Here is a 24,642-nt window from a genome sequence, read left to right as displayed (position 1 = left end):
CAAAAAAAAGTGCACAGGGTACATTCAAGTACTCAATGAGTACAATCCAAACCAACAAAAAAAAGTTAGATTTTTCAAACTTCGATGCCAACTTCACATAGCTGATCTACGCTTTTTAATAAAATAACGGTACCCAGTATTTTTGGATGAATGCGCAAAGTGATGCAGCGGTGTGCTGTATCCCCCCGATTATTCGTGATGCGCTTGCGTACGGTGGATGGCAAAGGGGTGATTGTGGGTGGGGGTTGGAAACTTGAGCGGTTGTACAGAAAATTCGCGGACTCAGTGAGATCCGCGGCGCGAACGTGTCACGTTTGTTTTGTTCGATCGTCGAATCGTGTTCTCAGGGATACCAGAAAATTCCATTACTCCTGAATTTTTTATTGATATCGCGAATACATTCTCTCATCTTGGTGAGAAACCGAGTGATTTGTGTTGGCAAACAATGCCAGAGTCTTGGGGAAAATAACTATTGAAGACTAATGATCACCGATGATGGATTATTTTTCACAACCGAGATTTTCTTCTGGCTCTCATGAAATTCTGATGAGCATCTGCCGAGTGGATTCACCCGGTAATCCATGAAAATACGAGTCGTTGTTTTCCGTAATCAAATTGATTTGCATATTCACGAGGGCGAGATGCCGGTAAAAATTGAAAAAAATTATTATGCAAACCACATTTTACTCGTGACGTTCATCATCCCGGCTCATCCCGTTGATTTGTAATTTATCGGCAAAACAGTGAATGAAGAACAGTTTATGCATTAACTCGACATATTATAGATTTTCAGTCCTCATGTTGAAGTGTTTCCGAGCATTTCGGCAATTTACCGCGGCTTTGGAACTATTTACTCATTAATAAATACGGATTATCATGAACAATAGGTAATACCAATATTGCAAAAATTTTAAATAACCCCCAAAACGATTGAAGGGGCACCTCCCCGATAAACTCAAAAATAATGTGATCACGGAATCATTGAGAAGGGAACAAACAACCGGTGTAACTCGTATTTTCCACTTGCGGAGTATTCCACGAACAATGTGCGATAAAATGCAGGTGAGTTCATGCATTGTTTGGTGTACCATATGTTTTTCTTGTATCGATGAATACGAGGCATTCAAATTTTGTTTCACTGCTGCCAAAATTGGTTTTTTTCCTCATTTTTTTTTTCCGATAAAAATTTTCATTGTCGTGAGATCCAGATAAATTCTCTCTCTTCCTTTTATCAAGCGCAATGACCATAAGCCAATGCATTAACTTACTGCCGGAAGTCAATGTATATTCGGCGACCCCATCCATAAAGTAGAAATACACTACTGGAGATATATATGCGAATGCAACGGCTTAATCTAATTTGACCACAACGGGATTTGCACAACTGCGTGAGCCAAAAGCTCCACCAGTTTCCTCTCTCAAATAACGGTGTTCGCGCTGAAGCGTTTGTTCACGGTGGAATTGTTCGGGAAACGAGAATCCCATCGCTGCTTAGTGCATCCTCTCATTGAGGCATCAACACAGACAACTGGCAAAAGGCTCTTTGCTTTGTGCATCTCGTTTTCTTTCATTTAACTATTTTTTTTTTCTGGTTAGTTTCACCTGATCATCCCCGGAATTCCAAAAATCCGTATGATTCCCACCGAGTTCAAATGACTCCTCGGATTTTGAAAATTATATCAGTATATCATTATATCATTCATCTAAAAAAATTCAGTGATACCCCGGTTTTATCGCGAGCTGAAAGTTTATGTCTCATTACGAAAATTTAATAGACTACTTTGTTCGATAATTTAATTTTACGAATTACTTTGAATATATACGGGGAAAATTGTTTTTCTTTTATCTCTCGGATTTTTTTTACTGCGATTTCGGGGGGGATTTTTGGATAGCATTTTTCCTGGGGATTGAATTCAATCGAATTTCTCATGGAATTGTTCATGATAATTTAGGGTTGATAAGGTGTTTTCTAATGGTCCTCGGAAATGCCCTCGTTACTCAGTACTCGCGTAATTTATTCTTTATGAAGTTTTCGGGGGGCTAAATGCTGCACAACATTTGGATTATTTTTTTTGGTCTTCTTGGGAAACGGGGGGCAAGTTAACATTAATTAACCGTGTAACCACTTTGTTTCGTCCGCGGTTTTTGAATGGCCCTATTTGTAAAGCGTAACTACATGTCCACTGTTTTATTTTTTTCTTTATTTTAGCCTTGTGAAACCGCCCCAGGGCGCCCTCGTTTTTCCACGCTGAATTAAATCGTCGTCTGGAGTTGGATTACTCTCGGTATTTATGCGTCTTCTCGTATTGTGCGGTAAAAGGGAAAGATGATGGGGAGGAAATGCACGGCTAACACTTTAGCACGGGAAATTTCCGGGTAGAGGCTTGAAAATTTGTAACAAGTAGTGACGCTTTCAATGAATTTCTCAGGCATTTTCTCATTAAAAATTCATTACGCCCTGGAAGAATGCAAATTTTTGGTCAATTTTTGCCGCGAAAATTAATTAAACATCAAGGAAATTCCCACAATTTCAGGAATTTCTTAGCGATCCCCAGAAAATTCAAGGGAATCTACCGGTGTATATTGATTTTCTCTTGAAGCTTTCAATTAAATTTCGCGGAGGATTTTCGTCGGAACAAAATCGCTTCAATATATAATTTCAAAATACTAAGAAAAAATGATTCGAGAATTCGATTCGAATAAAAAAAATGGAAAATAATATTGACAAAGAATCTCACGTCAATCTAAAAAACCGGCATTATCCTCAATAAACAAATTCACCAATTAAACAATAAAAAAAAAAAATCCGAAAACATCGACCCACGGGGAAAAAAAAAACATGACCTCCAGTAGAGCGGAATAACCCCCATCCCCGAAAGTACGATATTTATTCAAACGTGAAAAACATGTTGTTGGAAAATTGATGTCACACATGCGATATGCAGATGGCGAGAGGGTCTCCGGTGACACACGTATCAATTGTTCAGCCTTATCTCCAGCACGACAGGAAATTATTAAATCCATGTGTACGTAGGAGGCTGCGCATACCATTTGCCCCCTGTTATTTACCCCCGCAAATTCACACACATTCACACAACCAACGAGAATAATATGTTAACATTAAATAGAGTCCTCTGGTATCGCCACTATTTCTCATAGTGCTGGATCTGCATAATGCCAAGTCACATTCAACCCGAGAATTTCAGTCACCATATAACCACTTTCCGGAGTTAAGATTAGTTACTTCAGCATTTGATAATTTAACCTGAAATATTGATGGGGGAGGATATGTCCGTAATTCCAAGTAGAAGTCTAGAGTTTTGCAATTGTTACGCGTATTATCACCTATTTTACAATGGGAGCATTCCATCCATTAATCCGACCAGTGATATCTCACTAAATCCCAGTGTCTCATGCCTTTCCTTTCATAACCCCATCCATTGCGTCTCACTTAATAAGTTATAATTCTCCAGTGAACGTTAAAAACTTTTATATGACGTAATATAAAAGTTTGCCCATGGAATTCCTGGCACCTCGGCCAGTGCGATAACCGAAATCGTTTTTTTCTTTCTGTTTTCAGTATTTCTGGGATAATCATCTCTCATCAAGTCAACGTTATTTAGTACTTTTCTTTGATGAATTTAATGGGGAAATCGAGGTAAAAATGAGAGCTGTCCAGGCATCTGGTCGTTTGATCAGTCACTGGGAAAGAGTGTAAAAGACGAGTTGTCGGTTCGAGGAAAATCAGGAGAACATTCTCAGATCGGTCGCTTCCACGATATTTATTCATCTAAATTGTAAATTGAAACTGTTCCTTCGAGTTTCGTTTCTAAATTAATCAACTTCATTTGCGTTGTGTGAATTCAATTGTTCTTCTCTTTGTCGGTGAAGGGATGAATATTTGATCGCTATTTCCAGGTGAAAGGGATCAATTCCATCAAAAAATGAGGACTTAATTAGCTCTGTCATTAAATTATCTCGTTAACTGGATGAAAAATATCACTGATGTGAGATGTGTCGTTGAGAGGAGTCCTAGGATTCATTCCCGTATACTACTCTCCGGGATCTTTTCTTTTTCGTCATTTTCCTGTTGAGCTTTTTTCCAATCGCGTGAACAGAGAGGGATGGAATGGTTTATTTACGATCCCTGGCTTCTACGGTACAAAAAGACGGTGGTCTCGGCTAATGGAAGCCAAAGGGAGTTGCCATGTCCCTAGTGGAAAAGTTGAACGAATTTTTTTCGATTCAAGTTGCACGAGAAATTCGAAGCTAATGGATTATTTAATTTATTCCGATATTTCATTCGATTCCTCATTTTATCCCAGATTCATTTACTCAATTCATAGAACAAATCGTAATGTACAGCTGTAATTTTCGTCCATTCACTGTGACAACTATTGAAAATCATTGTTCTCTGGGAATATTCAAGTTTTCCAGTCTGAAATAACAGCTAGTTGGCAAACATCGACACTTAGTAATTTCCAAACAAGTAATACGAGTGCATCTTTATTCGTTGGACAACTGAACCGTCAGTCCTGACTTTAATGAATGACATAATCATCGGGAAATACTCACATCAAAATGTATACAGCGGAAATTCAATTGAATTCACCGAAGCGTAATGATTCAGGTTCGAGTAATCTCAACTACGTCAACTCAAATTCAATGTCGCTTTGTCAATCATTTGAAAAAAACTACCGACTCCCATTATTATTCAACTTGATTCAAGTCGAGTGACTCGATCAATCCGTATTTTTAATTAAGAGCAGCTGATTTTTAAAACGACAACGGGCTAATTTAAATCGGCAAATTAAATTGCAATTACGAATCACGATGACATTAGAGCGCGCATTCAATTTTTCAAGTATTAAAAAAATGAGTGTTTCTCGAAAAAATGTTGTCTGTCGATTTGAAACGACTCCAGCTGCATGAAATGGTGAAACTTCCAGTAACATTGGCTACACGTTACATTTAAATCCCCAGAACTCGGTTACCGCAGTATAATACGTCGAAACCCTTAACGACGCGATACACCAACCGATTAGGACCTCTCAAGCCGACAGAAACGACGCCCCCCATATTGCCAAGAGAAACATACACCCGGGTGAGCGTTATCTCGCCTCATAAACGCACGATTTCACGGGCTATTTCGCAAATTGGAAATCGCTGGAAGACTTATCTCAGATGTATCGAGCATATACCCCGATATCACGTAGTTGAGGCTATCAGGAGCCAGAGGTACCATAAGAATGCAGTATTTTATTAGCAATACGGTGGAAAAGAGTAATGACCGAATGACAGATCGAGGAGAGTGACGAAAATCAACGCGTGACGGGGATTTATTATCATTGATGTATCCCTTATCCCGCAAGCTCCCGGATTTGTGACGTAAAACATGATGAATTGTGCATTCCATAACGGTTGCCACTTTCTCGTTGGTAAGGGTAACACTCTAAACCGTCACCGTCGGCTTTCTGCTCCTGGTATCGGTATAACCTAATATGTTTCAATTAATCCTGGCTACCTGGATTAATTTGTCGTGGGTGGATTCGTTCGTCGATCCTCTCTCACATCTCCTATGGGAGGCATTTACCACTGCCCCTTTCACCCTCTAACCATCTACCGTATCAACCCCTTTCGATATCAACGAGTGTCGTTGTTGTTGAAACTCATTTACAATGCATATACCGGGTATTGCCCGCACATGTGGGGCTAAAGTTTTGATTATTCCGGAAAGAGATTATTCATATGCGGTGTGGGAGGTATGTATTGACGTTTGCAATTATTTCGAATGCCGCATTGTATCACTCTGTTTTTCAAAGAATCCCTTTTTAACGAAATATATTGAAATTGTCAAATGATTGTGGAAAGTGTTATGAAAGTGTTATAAATTTTTAAATCCTGAAATTCCTGCCTATTCTATTGTGGCTGCTACGCGTTGAATATTTTAACGGTTGAATTTAATACTCGAGGGGTTAATTCTCGCTTTAAAAATTGCCGATTCACGCTTTGTCTCTTCAAATAAAGAACAATGCCTATCAATAATTTTCCGAATGCAGTCCATTGTCCTGATTTTAAACTCAGCATCGGATTTCTCTTGCCAAGACTTTCAATTTTTCATCGCTATTAATCATCTCGATTCGCGCGGGCGCGTATTCTTCTGGACTTTTTAGCACCCCTGGATTTCCACGAAAATCACTAGTAATGCCAATGTGCAGGGGATGAAAATGAAAAGAAAGCCACTGGAGAAATAATTCAAATGCCAGCCTGACGGGGATAATAAAGTGATTCATATGTACAAAAGAAGTGTGGACCGCACCGAGATTTACGCGGCGCAATACCCGTACATTTTCGCATTGCTGATAATTTACATGGTGAATCGCGCAACGAAGAATCTCCCGGGAAATAAGAATAGTCTTGTCAATAGTATCTCACCGAGACCAACCGAGAAATATTAAAAATCCCAGTGAATGCAGTCCCCGAGATTTCTCTCAATAGCGAATTACATGAAATTTAAATCATGAACTCCTGTCGTTGAGCTTCTCGTATTCACTCCCTCCTTCCATCTCCGACGACCGAATTTTTATTACTCCTGCTTGTGAAGTGCCAAGAATCCATTGGATCGCACCAGAGTAGAATAGTCTCCACGGAATTTCCTTATTCTTCCCAGTCCCTGAGAACTCGAGGCGATACGACACGACCAAACGAGAAAATCCATGCGCTCAACCTTCCTGCCATAAATATCGGATTACACTCGAGCTAGAACCCCTTCAACCCAATGTGTGTAACTCATACTTCACCGTAAAAACGTAAGCAAAAAGGTAGAAAAGAGAAAATAAAGTTAAATGCGGAGAAATATCTCGTTTTACGTAATCAAGAGGACAGAGAGCCCTCGCAATATCAATTAATAAGAGACTGGAGATGCTCCTCTGGATTTTTAATTGCCCACTAAATTCCCCGGGTTCCTCTATCCCCGAGATTAATGAATACACCGGCATGGGTATATTAATATTTAACAAATTGTTTCAGTTATGGCAGTGAATGAATGCTGGGAGTAAAAAAAAAGTATCGGGTAAATGATGCGCCAGATGTTTTCAGGCTCTCTTTTTATGACGCGGAGCTTTAAGACCGACCTCTTCATTTTCTCTCGCCTGCTAACGTCTCAGATAAGGCGTTTCTCGCCTTGGTCTTTGATACAAAAAATCAAATAAAATGGCATAAAGCAACAGACCCGTGTTGCCCCTCAGCCAGTCTTTTACTATTCCCAATGTACTCGCGCTCTCGGATTTAGCATGTAAACGAGCTTAAACACTTTATGCAAATTCAATTTTGACGCTAGACGAGAGAGAGTCTCTTGAGGAAGTAACGATGAAGAATAGCTTTAGCGTTCTACTTGGGTATACACTGGGTATAACTCGAGTGTATGCACTGAGTGTAATGGGTTGTATCGACATTGCGAATTGACGAGACTGATATGCTAAGTTTATTCTCGCGTTTTATCTCGTGTGCACACGATCTGAAAAATTCTTTCGACAAATTCCCGTGATGCTATAATACTGCAAGAATCGCACATTTCTTCCTCGCTATTATAAAAATTAATACAATTAACGATAAGATTGTTAATAATTCTGTGAAGATTATTCAAGCATTTATTATCGAGTCTAGTAAATTTATCTTTGCGTTTTAATTAGACCGGTGATGTTAAACTTGATTAAACTGAAAATTGAAAAAAAAATGGGGAGTGTGGGAAATTTGCAGAACGGATGAAGAAGAATTTGCCAGGTATTGAGATTGAGATTGAGATTAGATTTAGCTGGGGGCACGGCGTGTTGGAATAATTTTTATCTCCATTCAAATTCCCCGCCTGACCCTTCAATGGCATTCCAGATAATCGATTGAGTGTTCTTGTCCTTTTGCAAGTGGCATTCTTCCGACACTCGGGTCTAGCCCGCTGAATCACCATGACAACGAGGGCTAGTTTGATCTCGAACGAGCTCTCGTTCATTTATTTAAAAGTTGAAACAGAGAGGAAATCCCAAGATTTAGCCGACAGTTCGTGCTTACAAAACACGAGTGATTACCCGACCCCCACCCCATCTGAAACCTCAGAACTTTTCTACCGATAATTTTCCTTCTATTTTTCAACGTAAATTCATCCCCTTACACCCCTTCACCACCTTTTTCATAAACCTGGCTCTTTCAAATGTTTGAACGCTATCCAAAGTTTTGTTAAGGGGCCTGAAACAGCGACTGGAGGGTTCACTCCTCGGTAAAACTTTGTGTAAAGTAAATTTAACATCGAAGGTTGCTCGCTCAAGATAAAACAGAAATAGCGGAAGCAAGGACTCTTGTTAATTAGCGTTATTGCCCGTCTCTTCGCACTCACGGTGAATTTTTCGAGTTTCAATGGTTTGAGTAAAGATCGCTCAAAGATTTTACCGGGATTCAACTCGAGGTGAGAAATCTCTTTGACCCCCTCCTGGGGGGTGGCCGAAGATTAACATCGCTGGTGACCATTTTCATGAATTTTCTCTGGCGCCTCTCGTGAAACTTTTCTCCTAGCGCCACATCTTTTCTGACGTTTATAACGGCCCACCCGCCCCTAAAGTGGCCAAGATAAATTGTGGAAAAGACACACCAACGCTCAGAGACGAATAACTGACCCCGAGGCACTCACGTACACATTAAACTCACCCCTGCATTCACCCAGGATTGCCCTTCCCTGATATTCGGTGGTACCACTATCATCACAATATTTTTCTCGCTGTAGAAAATCTCGGGACGTCTTCGGATTTTCTCTTCATTTATTTCTGTAGATGAGATTTCTCCTAATGGCGGAAAGAACATTTCTACTTCAAACTCCATTTCAATGGAATTTATTTCGAAAACAGCGAGCTACTGCGAAAAATTTTTTATCAACTCTGTTAAGAGATTTATGAAGTATAAATTTTTCGCATGTTCGTCTTGTAAAATTCATAATCTCACAATAATTATTCGTGAAGTATCATTTCTTAATCTGGGAAAATTTATGTTGTTTCCGCAATTTTTTTTTAATAGAGAAGAGTGGAAAAAATGGGGCAATATCATTTGCAGGCTGCAACATCTTGGGTGAACTAATTATCCTTTCTCATCGGTTGCAGCTGTTGTTGCCTTCTGCACCCAATCGGCAAAAGTTGGGTAATCGCGATACACCCGCGATATCAACTGGCCGGGACTTGGCGACCCTTGCGGGTTCTTGGAAATGGTTCTGCAAGTTTCAGAGGTACCGTCGGGAAACACATAGGTCATTATTCAACATAGGTCCCTCGACCGATGAAGTTCGACTGAATCGATAGGGTTGTACCTCAGTAAAGTCTAAAATGCCCTAACACCTGCATTAACACCCAAGCAATCGCGTTTAATTACAATTGCCTAACTACAAGTAAAAAAAAATGAGGAAATTATGAAGAAACTAAAATTTCGATATCAATCCTAAATCCCGAAATATTTATCGGCAACTGAAAACCATGAAAAAATTTTCCGACTTCAATTCAATTTTAAATTCACTTCGACTCTGACGTAATTTTTACTTTTCTGCCCAGTAAAAATTTCAATTGTAATTAAAATGACGATTTTTTTGTGGAATTGTATGGCGGTACACAAGTACTGTAATTTGTCCAGCAAAAAAATTGTAATTTGTAGCAGACAGATCGTGTTTTTTAGGTCTTGGCAGCCCTGCAAAAGCTTCATCCACCGGGACACCTAGGACAGGGCCAATTTCCCAGACCGCCTCAAAAAAAATAACGGAAAAGAGACCCCCTGGCCTGGCCGATGGGTTCTGCCAACTCCTCGTCAACGGGAAACCCCTGGCTGAGGGTTGAATGAGAATAGGGACAAGCAAAACCTTTTGTGAATTTATTCACGTACCTTTCCCTGAGACAAGCCCCGCCATTCCCCAGTTCATAACCACGAAAATTATAAATCCGAATATTTTCCCAACGGTTGGAATTGATTGCTAATATCCATGGAGATGGGGAGATCCGTCGAATGATGATCTTAATCGTCCCGTAGGATCTACGGAATTCACTGAAAAGTCCCTGGGGATTCCCTCATACCAATTATTACGGGACATTTGATATTAACGCACACGTCAGGCTCACCTCGTTGTCCCTTCAAATATCCCGGCAATTTCGGGACAAACTCTTCCGGACTCCATTTTGATCATGCGAATACTCATATTTGTGTTTCATCGTGTGTTAATACTAATCAAAACTTCAAGTCTGAATCAACCCCGCAATTTAAACACATGATTTTTCTGTTTATCTCTTGTGAATTGTGATACTACATTTGCAATTTAATTTCAATTAAAAACCTCACTAATTATTCACTTATGTTAAAAAATATTACACTCAGTTTTTCGTGTAAAACAATAATTTATTCGTTAATAAAAGCGAAAGTTTCAGATTGGCTTGTGGAAATTCAACGTGAAATATAATTTCATTTATTTGACTTCAGTCCCGCAATTCCCAAAAAATTAAATAATTCGTTAATTGTTCAATTGTATTTCTTTAGAATTTCAAGTGTAATTTCCCAAAATTGCAAATCGAAATTCGAGAAGAGGAAAATTCGAAGCAGGAAGTTTGGAGATAAAATTTGGGCAATGGGATTCATATTTCCGATACTTTCCTCGGTCACTCGATATCTCGTCCCGCAATTTCTCCCACCGATATATCGAATTTTCCTCTGGGTTTACGGTTACGCACTCCAAATAATTCAGAAATGAAATCTCGAGTTGGAAGTAAGTGATTGTTCTCAGGGGGATGGAATACAGGTGTGTCAGAGTACCCAGGACGCACTGGAGTTACCCTCCGAGAAATATCCAACAGAAATTTCAAAATAATTCACTCAATCCGCAATAAAAGAAAAATCTCTTTACCCAATGAATTTAACGAAAATGATGGACTATTTCATTTTGAAGAGTAATTTTTTTTAACGAGATCGTCCGCACGTCCTCTCATTCACCAATCAATTCCGATTTAATTGATGATTGAGTGTTAAAACGTGGAGATTCGAGTGGTGACGGGAATTAAATTGTTTTTTTTTTCATTTTTTTTTAGAAATGTTGAAGGCCAGATCAGAGATTCTTACTCAGTCTATCTCCTATCTCCTCTCATCGCCTAATCCTCCAATTCCCCCGCGGAACTGCCATCAGGCATTAAATCGCGAGAGGAACATCAACGGGTCTGCCTCCTGGTTGACGGCATCTTCCCTCAATGTTCCTCTTTCTGCAGCTCCTTCATGAACCCCGTCGCTGGTTTGCCTCCAACGAAAGCACACAGTCATATCTCGAGATGGATTTCCCTTCACCTTTTTATATCAACGCTTCTCGTTGTCGCTATTAAAATATTTATCCTTCATCCCTCTTCACAAATAAATTCGTGAGACCTCGAGCGGGCTCTTCATCACCCGGTGATCGATCGCTCTATCTAACCATGTCTCAACCGAAAAAGAGGGACTGCATATAAATGCGGCTAAACCCTCACCCCTCACCGATAAATTTTCATCGGATTAAATGATAAATTCGAAGAAGCACCGGGAATGGTGAGGGGGAGGTACGAAATAAGCATTCCTCGGTGCACAGTTTCACTGCTCAAGATGCCCTCGAGCTATCGAAACTGTCGGAGTCGTTACCGTGTACCGATTTAGTCTGATCTTCCGTGGGGCCATTGGAATTCGATTAGAACACTTCCCTATTGAGGAGTTTCTTCAATCCAATTGGTAAATTCCATTCAGCTATTATCTGTGAAACAGAATTGAGGGAGAAGCGGCTATTTTTGACTTGGATACCTTCAACGAGGTTAAAGCAATCCTCACCTCTCATCTATCAATTTATTCCAATTTAATTAATGATTAAGTGGTAAAACCATCTGAGGATTTACTAATTATGCTGTTACGATAAAACGATAAAACGATTCATCCGGAATTCTACTATATTTATAAAAAATATCACGAAACCTTTCTCTCACTTCAAATCGATGGCGCCAATATTAAAGTTTAATTATTTCTCACGAGGACTCGACTTTTGTTTTGATTTCACTTCAACTGATATCGTATCTTCGTCGGAAATTTGTGGAATTTCGTGATTGAACCTTCCAATTTAATGATAAAAAAGATTTGATTTTTTTACCCCTGGCGTTCACGAGTCCTTGACTCGAAGTTGAACGACTTATTTTCGCCACTGAATCCAAGATATTGATTTCCCAACCGGAGAAGTAGAAAAGGCTCAATCCAATGGTGACATTGTACCCCCGACGATCCCCCGCCCAAAAAACTTGTGTGAAAAGTCAATTATAAAAACTTTGACGAAGACAGGATCGTGCCTGCATCTCAAACTTTATTCTCCCAGGTCGTGCTACATCAGGGAAAACCTCATTAATCCCATAAAACTTGGGGTGAGTACCGTAGGCCAGTACTGAGTGTGAATTTACAGCAATAACCTAGGTTCAAAGGAAAACTGATCCAACTATAATGGATTTTCCATTTTACATCGCGAGGTAGTGAAGACACTGGAGGGAAATCCGAGTTATTACGAGCCTTCTCAAGAGCCATATGAAATTTTGCATCGCCCAAGTAAAACATGTCCTTTATACCGCGCACGGATCTCCGAGTGTTCGCGGAAAATGACAAATTTGTGATAAAAAGAATTGCAGAACTATCCGAGAAGGCAGACGTTTGATCCCGCAGTGTAGAAAGATATTTTTCCGGGTTGGGGGATGTGAAAAAGAGGACTGATTCGAAAGATAGTCTTTCTGATGGATCACCAGGAGATGCCTAAGCCTCGTCTACTCTAGAAAAGATTGAGGGGGTTGAAAGAGCGAGAAAAAAAATCTACGACCGCGTGCTGGGTGTATCATAAAAGCTTTACGGGTCTGTAAAAATCCAGAGAGTTGCGTGTGTTTCTGCTGTGGAGGGATACGCCGGTAAATGAAATAGTGATACGGGGCCACATTGTGTCGGTCATGAGTCTTCTCTTGGCTTTTGTATTTTACGTATGGCTTTCTCCCCCAGGAAGCACCAGGGCACAGTGGTGAAAAAGAATATATTCTAGTGCAGTGTCTCCCTTCGTGATGAATTTTTTACCTCCTCATGTCACTGTACATCCAAATGTCGCCCTCAATGGGCTCGAAAAATTCAGCTCACTCTATTTTTTATGAATACTGCGACTATAATTCACCGAATTTTCTTTCCCTCATTACAACAGAAATTAAAATCTCATGATAATGAATAAATTATTCAGACTTTCTCGAGAAAAATCAATGAGATCAAGGAATTTTTTTCGATGTACCCCCACCCGAAAGGAATGCAATATTTTTCGATTGCAGAGGGCAATGGAATTCGCATTCTACCGTCAGACGATTGCCTTGAGGAGCGATTATGACAGACGCATTCACCGTCGCGACGGACACCTCATCGTGGGAATAAACCAGCGTGACCCACTGGGATGAATATAATTTCCCCTGTGTACCATTTATCGTTGCCCTCTATATATACCTATATCATCAAAGTTACTCGAGCTTGAGGGTAAATGATGCCCCTCGGACACCTCGCACTCATCTCTAAGATAATTTCCAACTCAGGGTCTTTTCCCCACTGTCTGTCCCGGAATTCTGATGCACTTGTGCATTCAAAACGAGTGACTATCCAATCGAGCTTGAATTTTCTTGGGATTATGCAATCACTTGGGGGCTGATGAGGTGATCACCGTCTGATTTATCTCGCTCGATCAATTTCATTTGACGGTTTAACGGTAAACAGTGACAACTACTGGGTAATGGTGAATGTTGAGTACATACAAATCCGTCATTATCCTTTTGCCAATGGGTCTATGAGGAAGCGAATGTGCCACTGGCAGACGACGATGTTTGTCGCTGTTTCTAGCTTAAACCCCTGGTGCCGTTGATTGATTGCACCTGACTCCGTAATTACGCGAACGATTACCAACTCACACAGGCACAACAGGCAGTAACATCCAATTCCATTTCAACTGGTATATCTTCGGGTAATACTGGGGGACAAGAACGCGGATCAGGTGGATTATCCCGAGACATCGACGGGAAATTCATTTTTTTTTTTATGTCGTCAAAGGGGAGTGCCACCGATACACTGACACGTACGTTCAGAAAAATTAATTTCCCAATAGTGAAAATTTTTGAGAAAACTCGGGAGGTCGGGGGGCCTTTTCTCGGGGCCTTTTCTCGCAGGGGAAACGTCTTTCGTTAACGGGATGTGATCCGTGAAGGAATGAATGATTCGTTGATCACTTTCGCTTGGGAATTTTTAATTCGGGAAAATCTTTCGTTCGAGAATTTTATTTTTCCACGCGAATCTTATTCTCATAACGCAGGTTGCCGATTCGTAATAAATGCTTTTTTTTATCTGATTAATTAAAATTGGTAGTGGATTAATTTTTTTTTATTTTCGTGGAGATGATTATCTTGAGGGACGTGTCGGATATTGCGCATCTTGACACTTGGTAACTCCCCAACTCCGTAACTACTCATCTATGTAATATCTATACACTACCAATGCCATATCCGTAACGCACCATTAATCGATGCATCGACTAATTGTCGTCTAATGGAACTGATGATCGAGAGTAATATCGTGTCATCGCTACAGTCCAGGGAGTTTCTGCAAATATATTTGCCCTACTGTCTCGCACAATTAATTGAAATGACAATATCAATTTATTTATTACGTTTAAATTCAAGTCCGGAATATTTCGGTTAACTCTATTTACGCAACAATTTTTAACATTAATTTTTTTAATAAAATCATTTTCGGAAAGTTTTAGCCCGCGGAGGAAAAGCCATCTCAACTTTTAATCATTCAATTAAATTCGTTAAATCTAATTAATTAAAATTACTCAAGCCCGCAGCAAGTTATGGAATGAAAAATAAATATCAATTATAACGAAAAAATGTTTAAATTATGTTTCTTATAGCGTGACAAATTGCCTAACCCCTCATTTATTCAATAACCATCAAATTTTTTCGCGTACCCACGTACCCACGTGCCCCCGTCTCGCAATTAATTGAAAAATTACACTGTCCTCAGGGAGTAAGTCCCTCGTGTTTTTTTTTCTCACACAATAAACGTAATATTAGCATACTCCAGTGTCAAAGTGACTCCATAAACCTTATCCATCACCGAGTGTGCATTACAAAGTTTTACCAGCCCCTGGCACATGGTGCACCTCGGCAACACACCCATTTTACCGTAATACATTCACGATGCGTTTTCCAGTGAGTAAAAGTGCCGAGTACCTGACAAAATGACGGGGTTAACCCAATCTGAAAGTCAGTCGTGCCGGGAGCGTTAATTATACGATGCAATTATCGTTCCAGTACTATTTACGGAGATAACGCACGAAGGAGGGAGGGGGGACAAGAGGATGAGTGGAGAAATTCGTAAGAGGGGTATAACGGATGGTTGCATCCGTTGGGTACACCGAGGGGGTTTGCGAGGGGGATAGGCAAAAAGGTAAAGTGAGAGAGGGAAATGCGTGGGTATACAAAGACACCTCTAGTTGTTCCTCGTAGCCACCTATTTGGTACGACAAACTCCATTATACGGGCAAACAAGGGAAGGGGGCCACGGTGGGTGGTTCTATAATGAAGGTATACGTTGTTGCATCGCAACACATCTCACCGACCGATGAGAATGCACGCGTCGCATGCAGCCCTGAGGTATGCCTCTGGCATAAATGGGGGTAAAGCTTGCCAAACAACTGCGGAGGACCCGAGTTACCCCCCCCCCCAAACCTCGCGTACCACCCGGCCCTCTTACCCCCTCTGTTAGTGTATTAATGGGTGCATTAGAAAATAAGGCGCATGGTACGCCCAAAACACGGGTATTTCACTTGACATTATTAATTATCTCTACCGGAGGTACTGACGACTCAATCACGAAAGCTTCTGGGTATCAGTATTTTTTTATTATTCGTCCCATTTTTTTTTCTTTGCATCGATATTATCATTTTTTTAGTCTTCATTCTTTATTCTGATTGCGCGAAATCGAAATTTTTATTTTTATTTTTTTAAATTAAAATAAAGTATTTTGGGGACAGGTGAATTATTTTTATTGGTAATTGTGAATTTCATTGTCGATGGAGGAAAACTATGAAATATGATGGTAAATTTACTGGATATTTTTCGCTGTTATTTATGGCGAAGTGATTAAACGAAAATTGAGGTACATCATCTCGATATAGTGCGACCCAGTAAAATAGAAAATAAATCACCAGATTTAATAATTCCAGTAAAAAAGTGATTAAAAGCCCTGACCGCAGGAAAACCACAATTTTTATCTCCGGTAATATAGTCTTAACGTCTCACAAGCCATAACCCAATCCCCGAATAGCGATATTCCCAAAGAATGTCAGAATGAAGGATCAGAGAGAACTTTTCTCATCAAGTTCCTTTGATTTGTTGCAGGGCATCATGAAAGAGAATTCTTCAAAAACGATACGTATGAGCGGACACAGGATAAGGCATTTGTGGTGAGCATCTAGTCATACTCCTTTTGTGGAGATAATTCCTGAAGAAAACCCCCCGAGTGGCTTCTCATTTACGATAGTGGAATTCGGTGAAGTGGAAAAGCTGTCTCTGTGGCCAGAGGAAACCAATGACGTTGAAGGATATTGGGTTCATCAAGAGTTACCAGGAAGCTGGGTTGGGTACATCTTCCCGGTGTCATCGTGATTATTGACGTATCGTGTTAAATATCAGAAGGGAATTGAGCTGGGTATAAGAAGCACTTGCTGTGCTGAAGCTTGTGCTGTGAAAATGATCCTGAGGTACACGATATATTGAGAGGAATAATCCAAGGTTGCATTGACAATGGCGATAGAAATTCCGAGGAACATGATGATATTGTCGGCATGGTTGGGATTATTCATCGTATCCCTGCCCTCTGTCTACCCCCAGATGCCATGGACTCCGATATTCATTGGAAAAGACAGTGAGTATCGAAAATATTCTCCGACATGAATAAACATTTCAAATAATTCTCAATTAGACCCCACAACGACTAGCCCCACTCAGTTCACTCCCTCCCATCCCTTAATAATCGATACCCATTACGATAAATCCATCAGATCCCCCCCCCCCCCGGATTTATTAATTTCAGCTACTTCCGAGTGAGGAGAACTGGGGAGACCTGGGGCTCAACAAATATCGTGTGACAGAGTTCAATAATTCCAAACGAAATCCATATTTTCATAATACAGAAACCCTTGATAGCTGATATCAATTCAGAACGTGCTCCAGCACTCGGTTGATAACTCATTTCGATCTTGAACAGTGAAAAATTTGGCCCCTCGTCAGAAGGTAAATCCCGGGTATTGCTTTTTCGTCGATATACAGCGAACGGGGGAAATTGCTCGATTGTTCATACGGTATTAATTTTCAGACCGGTGTCTGATCCGCGAGGAGCGAAACAACCTGGCAAATAGCAGACAACCGATTTAAAATTCAGTGCACGCTGTGTCGACACTTTCCAGCGCACCTCCAGTACATTCCCCATTCCCTGTAGGATAGAGAAAAAAAAGAAAAAAAGAAGAAAAGCCCCGGGCACTATGTAAAATTGAAAATTATTTTGTTCTATTCCTCCTAATCCAACCGCCCACCGCCTCATGACGATGCATATCGTGTTTGTATTTTTATTTATCTCCCTGGAGATGAACGTAACTAGAATTCAAGGTGCTTGAACTCCTCCCCGATGCCGCTCTATGAATAAAATTCGATCCACGTACAGAGCGGATCGAAAAGTAATCACACTACCCCGTCCAGTCATCTCTCCAACCCCTATTCTACTGATACATCTGGACCCTTTTATTTATTTTTTTTTTCATTGATAAACGCACCCCATCCAGCTTTTATGAGTGTCTCGGGGGTGCCTCGGCGATGAGCTGAATCAATCCCAAACGTGTGCCAAGTAACTCAATTTCCGGTTGGGCATATCCCCCGGTCAACACAACCCGGGGGCACTTCTTCAGGGATAAGGAGTCAGTGGTTGACTTGTGTCCCAGAAGTTTGTTACTGTGTGTGTTACACTTGTTTTGAGGAAGAGGACGACCAAAGATTGACCCGGCAAACCTGCCAAGTGAGGAGCCCGAGAAATTGCATTTCCCGTTGCTTCTCCTGGTACTTTTCTATTTCCGATATAATATCGCTCCTGGAGGATGCTTGCCCATTGAGAAGAGGTCAATTCGAGGGATCATTGTCTTTTCTCTACATTCTTTATATTGACATCTCAATTTTTCGTTTCAAGGGAAAAATTGGCTTTAATAATCCTCGCGAGTTCTGTGATCCTATGAGAATAATCAAATTGACACGTGTAATGAGCGTGCGGGAAATTCGGAAGTCCTGGATTACACGAGTACACAGGCTTGTTAATTCGGTCTCACATGCGTTGCACTGATTTCCGGATGGGACAGTGGAAGCCACAACCTCGCTATTTGCTAGAACTGTACTTAGTGTTTAAGGTGGTCACCGGGAGTTTACTGTCATCAGGGGCAGACCGGATCTCAATTAACACGAGTCAACCCTCGGGCACGAATCAATGGACTGCAATCCATCCCGATAACTTTTAAGAGCCGTTGATTCATGGCTGGCACGAACCACCCGGCTAATCTATTTCGACGATAATTTAACGTGGATTCTAATGAATCATCGTCTGGTCTAGGTGATTCAGCAAATTTTCGAGGGGTTTGGGGCTGCCAGGTAACTACAGTATTACGGATCGATAGATATTGCACGCCATTATACTATTATACTTAAACCCCACCCTGGTGATTCAATTATTTTTGGAATCAACTTTGTTATTCATTGTGAAATATTTTTTATAGTCGAATCAAATGTAAAAATTTTTCGTGAAACAATGGCTATTTTTTTGGAATCTTTTTCCCCCACCCTTTAGTATTTCTTGTGTAGTTTAGTATTTTAAGGTGAGACAAGTTTTCGTACGATGTGATACATGCGAGTTAGGAAAACGTTGCAGAGCAATCTCCACCTGAGCCCGGTGTACACAACCCCCCGGTCGTTGAGGTGTTCAGGTGGTGCTCGGTAACCGAGTGTGGAAGTATGAAAGTTTCGATGGTGGAAACTGTAATCCTGTTTCCAAAATGCTGTACAAAGTAAAGGATGGCAGGGGCTGTTCTGCGTTGCATTATCTATGTGTCTTTGACCACTGACTACTCGTACACTGCGGTTCGGCAATTTGCCTTTGCCAGGGTGGAGCTTTTCCATGGGCTTTAACTTGCTGAGGTTATGGGGGGACACCATGGCCGGAGGTGGGAGAATATATGGAATTGTAACGAATGGCAGGACTTAAACTCGGGGGAAATAATTATTCAGAAAGCTCTCGGTGATGTCGTTTCAATTGCTCTCAGTAACAGGAATATCTAGTCCGGTGACTAATTATTTTCAGAATATTTATTCCAGATTAAGTTATTAATATATTTATCATTTTTGATGGAATATTATTCGTACGTCTCAATTAGCTCGGGGAATTGATACCGATCCGGGTAAAAAAGTTGTAATCGGAATATTTTTTCCAAATTTCCAAAAAATTTCTGGAAAACTTTTCGAAAAATTTTTCTTTTGAAACAAAAAAAAAATGGGAAACAAAACATATTTTTCTATGCAAATTTTTGAAAAATTTTTCAAAACCTATCCCAAAAATAAAATTGTCTTGTTTTACGTTTACCAGAAATTTTTTGAAAATTTGGAAAAAATATTCCGATTACAATTTTTTTTAACCCGGAGATTAAAATTTTAATTGACACTTTGAATTAGAGAATTTGATAAAGGATCGTTAAAAGGTGATAGTCGTTTAATTGAGAATGAAAAATGATAAGAGAATTCTCCGCGGCTTTAGGGAAAACGTGATGAACACAAATGGCATACAAAATTACAGTTGATGATTTCTCTCTAGTTTATGACTTTCCATTTCAATAGAACGAAGAGTCGGGGTGAAGAGAAATTGGAGAACAGAGGAAGGATAAATTAATGTACTAGATTTTAGAGTATGCCGTTATGCAGTATGAGGGAGTCGAGGATAATGCGGTGCACACGCGGCGCTTAGAGATTAGCGTATACCCGGTAATTTACCACGTGACTTGTACCAGTCCTTCGGCGGATCCCATTACCATATAGTAATTACCGTAACTTCATTATCCCTCTCTGACACAGATAACCGACTACCACCCCCGAAAATTCCATTGACTCTTGTCAACGTGCTCACTCTTTAGGAACGATAACTAGAAATTTTCGTCATGACATGACGCGCCTGTTCTGCTGTGATAGGTCACTCACTACCGAAAGCAAAATAAATAGGAGAATAAACGACATTATTAACATTTTTTCACAATCTCAGTCCTAATGAGCAAAACTGTAATTACCCCGAGAAAAATGGAAAAATGTGAATCAAATAAAAATTTTTATCCAATCCGCGAAAAAAACATTCAAATTGAAGGAAATTCTTCTAGTGTGAGAATTGTATTTTGATAATAATTATTTAATGTAAATAAAAACAATTCTTTCGAAGGATTGAATTAAACAATATACAAATAATGAAGCTGTGACTCATTTATTAAATGATTAATTTGATACCGGGAATCCGGGCTTAATAAAAGTTAAATGCCAATGGAGTGAAAGACCTACAAAATTCATTTCGCAATTCCGATATGAAGTGGACAACAGTGGGGGCAGGATAAACGATAGAGAGGGCGAAAAAAAAAAAATAAAATAAGTGAACAGAAAAAGGAGAGGATAGTGAAAATGGTTGGAGATTGTGACCCTATCTGCTGCGATTTTCATTATCCCCATCCTTTCCATTCTCCTCTTTTACAAGCTCCACTCGCGCCATATTGTCTTTACGGCATCTTATTCATTATCTCTTTCAGGGGACGTACCGGCTGGTGCAACCCCCTAGTTCCCTATTTTTTTATTCATTTTTGTTTTATTTCACTGCTATTTTGCCCCAACAAGCGGAAATTAACAAGAGATTCCCTGGGATTCAACTAACTGCTTTCCGCGTATTGTTGATTCTTTATATTCATTATTTCTACGGAGTTTCTGAATTCATAATTATGAATATATATTTTATTTCCACGCTTGTCTTTTTTTTACATAATAACGAAAGTTTTCGCAATTTTTTATAGACTCAAAGAGTAGCTGAACTTTTTCATTCGTTATCTGTTAAAGTAAAAATCAGGGTAAAAACCAAAATGATAAATTATGGAATAGTCAATCAATCATAAAGGTGAAGTAATAATGAATGAATAATGAGGAATATTGGACAGTCTCTGTGAAATTGAAATTATCGATTGCATTGAATTTTGAAACAAGAAGTCGTTGCGTTAATGTCTCCATTGATTTTCACCCTAATTGTTCTCTCTGACCCATGTAATGTCAAGGGTTTACCGAGTTACATGTATGTATAATATACGAGTGAACACCGGGGCTGGGTTTACCAACGCGATAAGACAGCGTTAACACTCCTGAGGCTCCATAATTCACAAAATTTAATCCCAATTTCACTTGCACACTGAAAGAACATTTCACCTGATGAAAATCCCTCAATTCCCGAAACCCACGATACCAACATTTTTTTTAAAACATTTTCCGACTCGTTAAAGCCAAAATACGAATTGATAGAGCCCCAGGGATTTTTCTAGATAATGATAAAATGGAAAAATTTGCCAATTGAACAGAGAAATTAATAGGTAATAGAGGAAAACGTGTGAAGCACAGTGCCACCTCCAATGAGGCCATAAATTTAAATTCAAAAAGTTGATGGTTCACTGTAGCTCAACGTGGAAAATTGTTTTCTCGGCTTGAATCTGGCATTGAGCCGTGGTAAATAGGTCAAACAGTAAACTTTTGTCTACTCCCACCGAATAAACGAGAAGAGTCATTATTCCACTCTAGCTCATACCAGAGATAACATTTTGTTTCAGTAAACAACGAGGCATATTTCAATTGATAAACACCCATTTACACTGAATTTTTTTATTCACCATTTGTTATCAAAGTGTTGGAGTGGAAGTGTAAGCTCGTAACTAATGGAACGCTTTTCCCGTTGAACTGAAATTCCGCGGAGAGAGATAGAGAGAGAGATGTGGCATACAGTGCAATTATCGGACCTTTCTGCAACAGAATTGTGTTGAGCGTGTAAACAACGGAAGTACCATATATACCAGGGCTGTCTCAAGGTATATCGGCTTCATCGACCCTCACCATTCCCTTTTACCACCAGCCACTGGTAAACATTGAAACTTTTCCATTGGTATTTTTCTTCCCTCACGAGTGTTGGACTGCACTTGAATTGATCCCCCCCCTGCATCGTGTTCATTAGAGGTGTTGGGAAAATCGGTATCAATCCTCCAGGCAATCGGTTAAACTTGTTCAGTTTTTGAGTGAATGGTTATCAACTTTTTTCTACGTACACCCATTTATTCGGTTGAAATTATTTTTGCCATCTCGGCACAGCAAATATAAGTGGATATGTGCTATTCACCCAGAGGGGTCTTGGCAGCGGCGACTCCGCGTTCTCCAACTTTTTGACAAATGGCCCTCTGGGCATTTTCGTTTTACACCCAGGAAATGCGGCAGGAATTCGAGGCAAGTGGATCATACTTCTGAGAATACCCAAGTTTGTCGATTATTTAAGTTCTTGGGTTGAATTTACGGTGGTAAAAATATAAATTTTCGCGGTAAATTATCGTATTGTATTGATGTATAAATAAATAATTGGAAATTCATTGAATTTATGTGGAGATCGAAGAGAATTGCATATGACGGTGAAAATATATGACATGAAAAACTCAAAATAAATAAGGAAATAAAAATAAAAAATCACCTCCTTCTAATTATCGAATAAATACAACAATGCGGGACTGAACTTTTGAAAAATAATAATAAAAAATTTCAACCCCCAACTTAAAAAGCATCCGTAAAGTTTTCCCTCCCCATAAACTCGTGAGAAAAATACTCGAGCCAAGTAGAGCCATTCCGTGAGGATTTCACCGTGTTTCCTTGAGTAGCACATAGGGCTGGAGATCGCGTACGTTTAAAAGTAGGTGGAGGGTGGTTACGAAGAGCATGTTAGACAACGGCTAAAATGGATTCCCCTATGGTTATAGGAGCATTGTAGTTCGGCACGCGAGAATCGTACGAACAGAGAGAAACTACGGTGAAATAGGGCAAAAGCACTGGGCTGAGGGGCTATGTAAAGGAGAAGAGGATAGCTGACGATTGCACATATATATACCCATATATACCCATCATGAGATGGTGGATAATGGGAGTGAAGAGTGAGAGACGAGAGAGAGGGGTCACAAGTGCTTCGATATTGCTGGAAACTACCATCCGCACTTTTTCCGGCAATAACAGTTTCGAATGTAACCACAGTCTATTTTCCTCCACCCCCTCAACCCACCTCACCACCCACTTTCTCACCCATCCTGGGAACATGCACGTTATAAGTTTGCCCCTCCACTAAACTCAAATTCACCGCACTCAGTGCAATGGCCAGAATGAGAACACTACAGCTGTTTATTTTTTAATTAGCGGAAAGAAAAAAAAATCGAGACCGATGGGGAGCTTTAAGGGAGGTTAGAGTGAAAAAAAAATATATATATATTGATAATTGCTTGTCAGTTGATTGTGGAGAGGAATATTGCAAGCATCGATGACAATTGGAGAAAATTTAGGACAATTGTTCGGTGGGAATTTCCGATCGATAAGTTTAATTCAAATTATTATTTTTTTTTTGCATAATTGAAGGAAAATTCTATGGATTCTTTAATATGGAATAATCCCCGCAGTGTGGAATTTAACCGAAAAGAGAGGGGAGGAGCGATTAAAAATCGTGGTAAATTGGTAGGCCGATTGAATGGCTCCAATTAAGGAAACTCCTAATTATCAGAGGTGAACCCCTCCACAGGGTGATATTGGAAAACGATTGCGAGCCTTGGGTTCGGTGAATTTTCTCACTGCGGCCCGCACATTCGCACCCCTTTTTTATTCCCCTCCCCCTTTTTCCCCGTTTCTCGAGTCTTCTGATGAAACCCTGACGGCCTGAATGTCACTCCAACCGTGACAGTTGTCTCTTCATTTTTTACCCACTCATTCGTCGGTATAAAAAGCTACAAGAGGCTTTCAGCATCGCTGATATTTTCAAGAAAGCAATACTCTTATCATCTCTCTTTACTTTCTTGTATTCGCGTGCTCGTTTTTTTTTTTCTTTCATTTTTTTTTATTCATCTTGACGTGTCTCTATTCGAAGCATTTCAACTGTTGGACGCCACACACATTTTATACCACTGACCAGCCACTTGAAAGACAGTGGAGGAAGCTCTGCACTTCGCCAGTCCTTTATCTGTTTTCTCTCCTCTGTCTTTTTTATTCGTCAAAGTGACGCAACTTGGAGGTCTTCCCGCTCCATGACAAGTTGGTTATATCCACTTTTTCGTTGCCTGTCACTCTAATTTCTACGGAAGTAATCCGAGTTGTTTCGCCATTCTCTACCATCAAAATTCACAAAATCTATTCAATCTTCTCCTGATTTTTTTTCCCGTAATTATAAATAATTGAA

At 40.0% G+C, this 24,642-nt stretch overlaps 1 protein-coding gene across 1 annotated transcript in view; it reads left to right on the top strand.

The window, feature by feature from the left end:
• Positions 1–308: 308 nt before the first annotated feature.
• The window catches only part of LOC105268909 (uncharacterized), an 82,179-nt gene continuing 57,845 nt past the window's right edge, over positions 309–24,642 (top strand). Inside the window, exons 1-2 of the mRNA XM_011308822.1 lie at positions 309–1,062; positions 16,476–17,001. Coding sequence (XP_011307124.1) covers positions 16,881–17,001 — 121 coding nt within the window. The 5' untranslated portion in view covers positions 309–1,062; positions 16,476–16,880. The remainder of the gene's footprint in view (positions 1,063–16,475; positions 17,002–24,642) is intronic.

Source organism: Fopius arisanus, unplaced genomic scaffold, assembly GCF_000806365.1.
Source record: "Fopius arisanus strain USDA-PBARC FA_bdor unplaced genomic scaffold, ASM80636v1 scaffold00062, whole genome shotgun sequence".
NCBI lineage: Eukaryota > Metazoa > Arthropoda > Insecta > Hymenoptera > Braconidae > Fopius > Fopius arisanus.
Note: the sequence above shows the minus strand (reverse complement) of the source record. Positions and strands in the feature narration are given on the sequence as shown.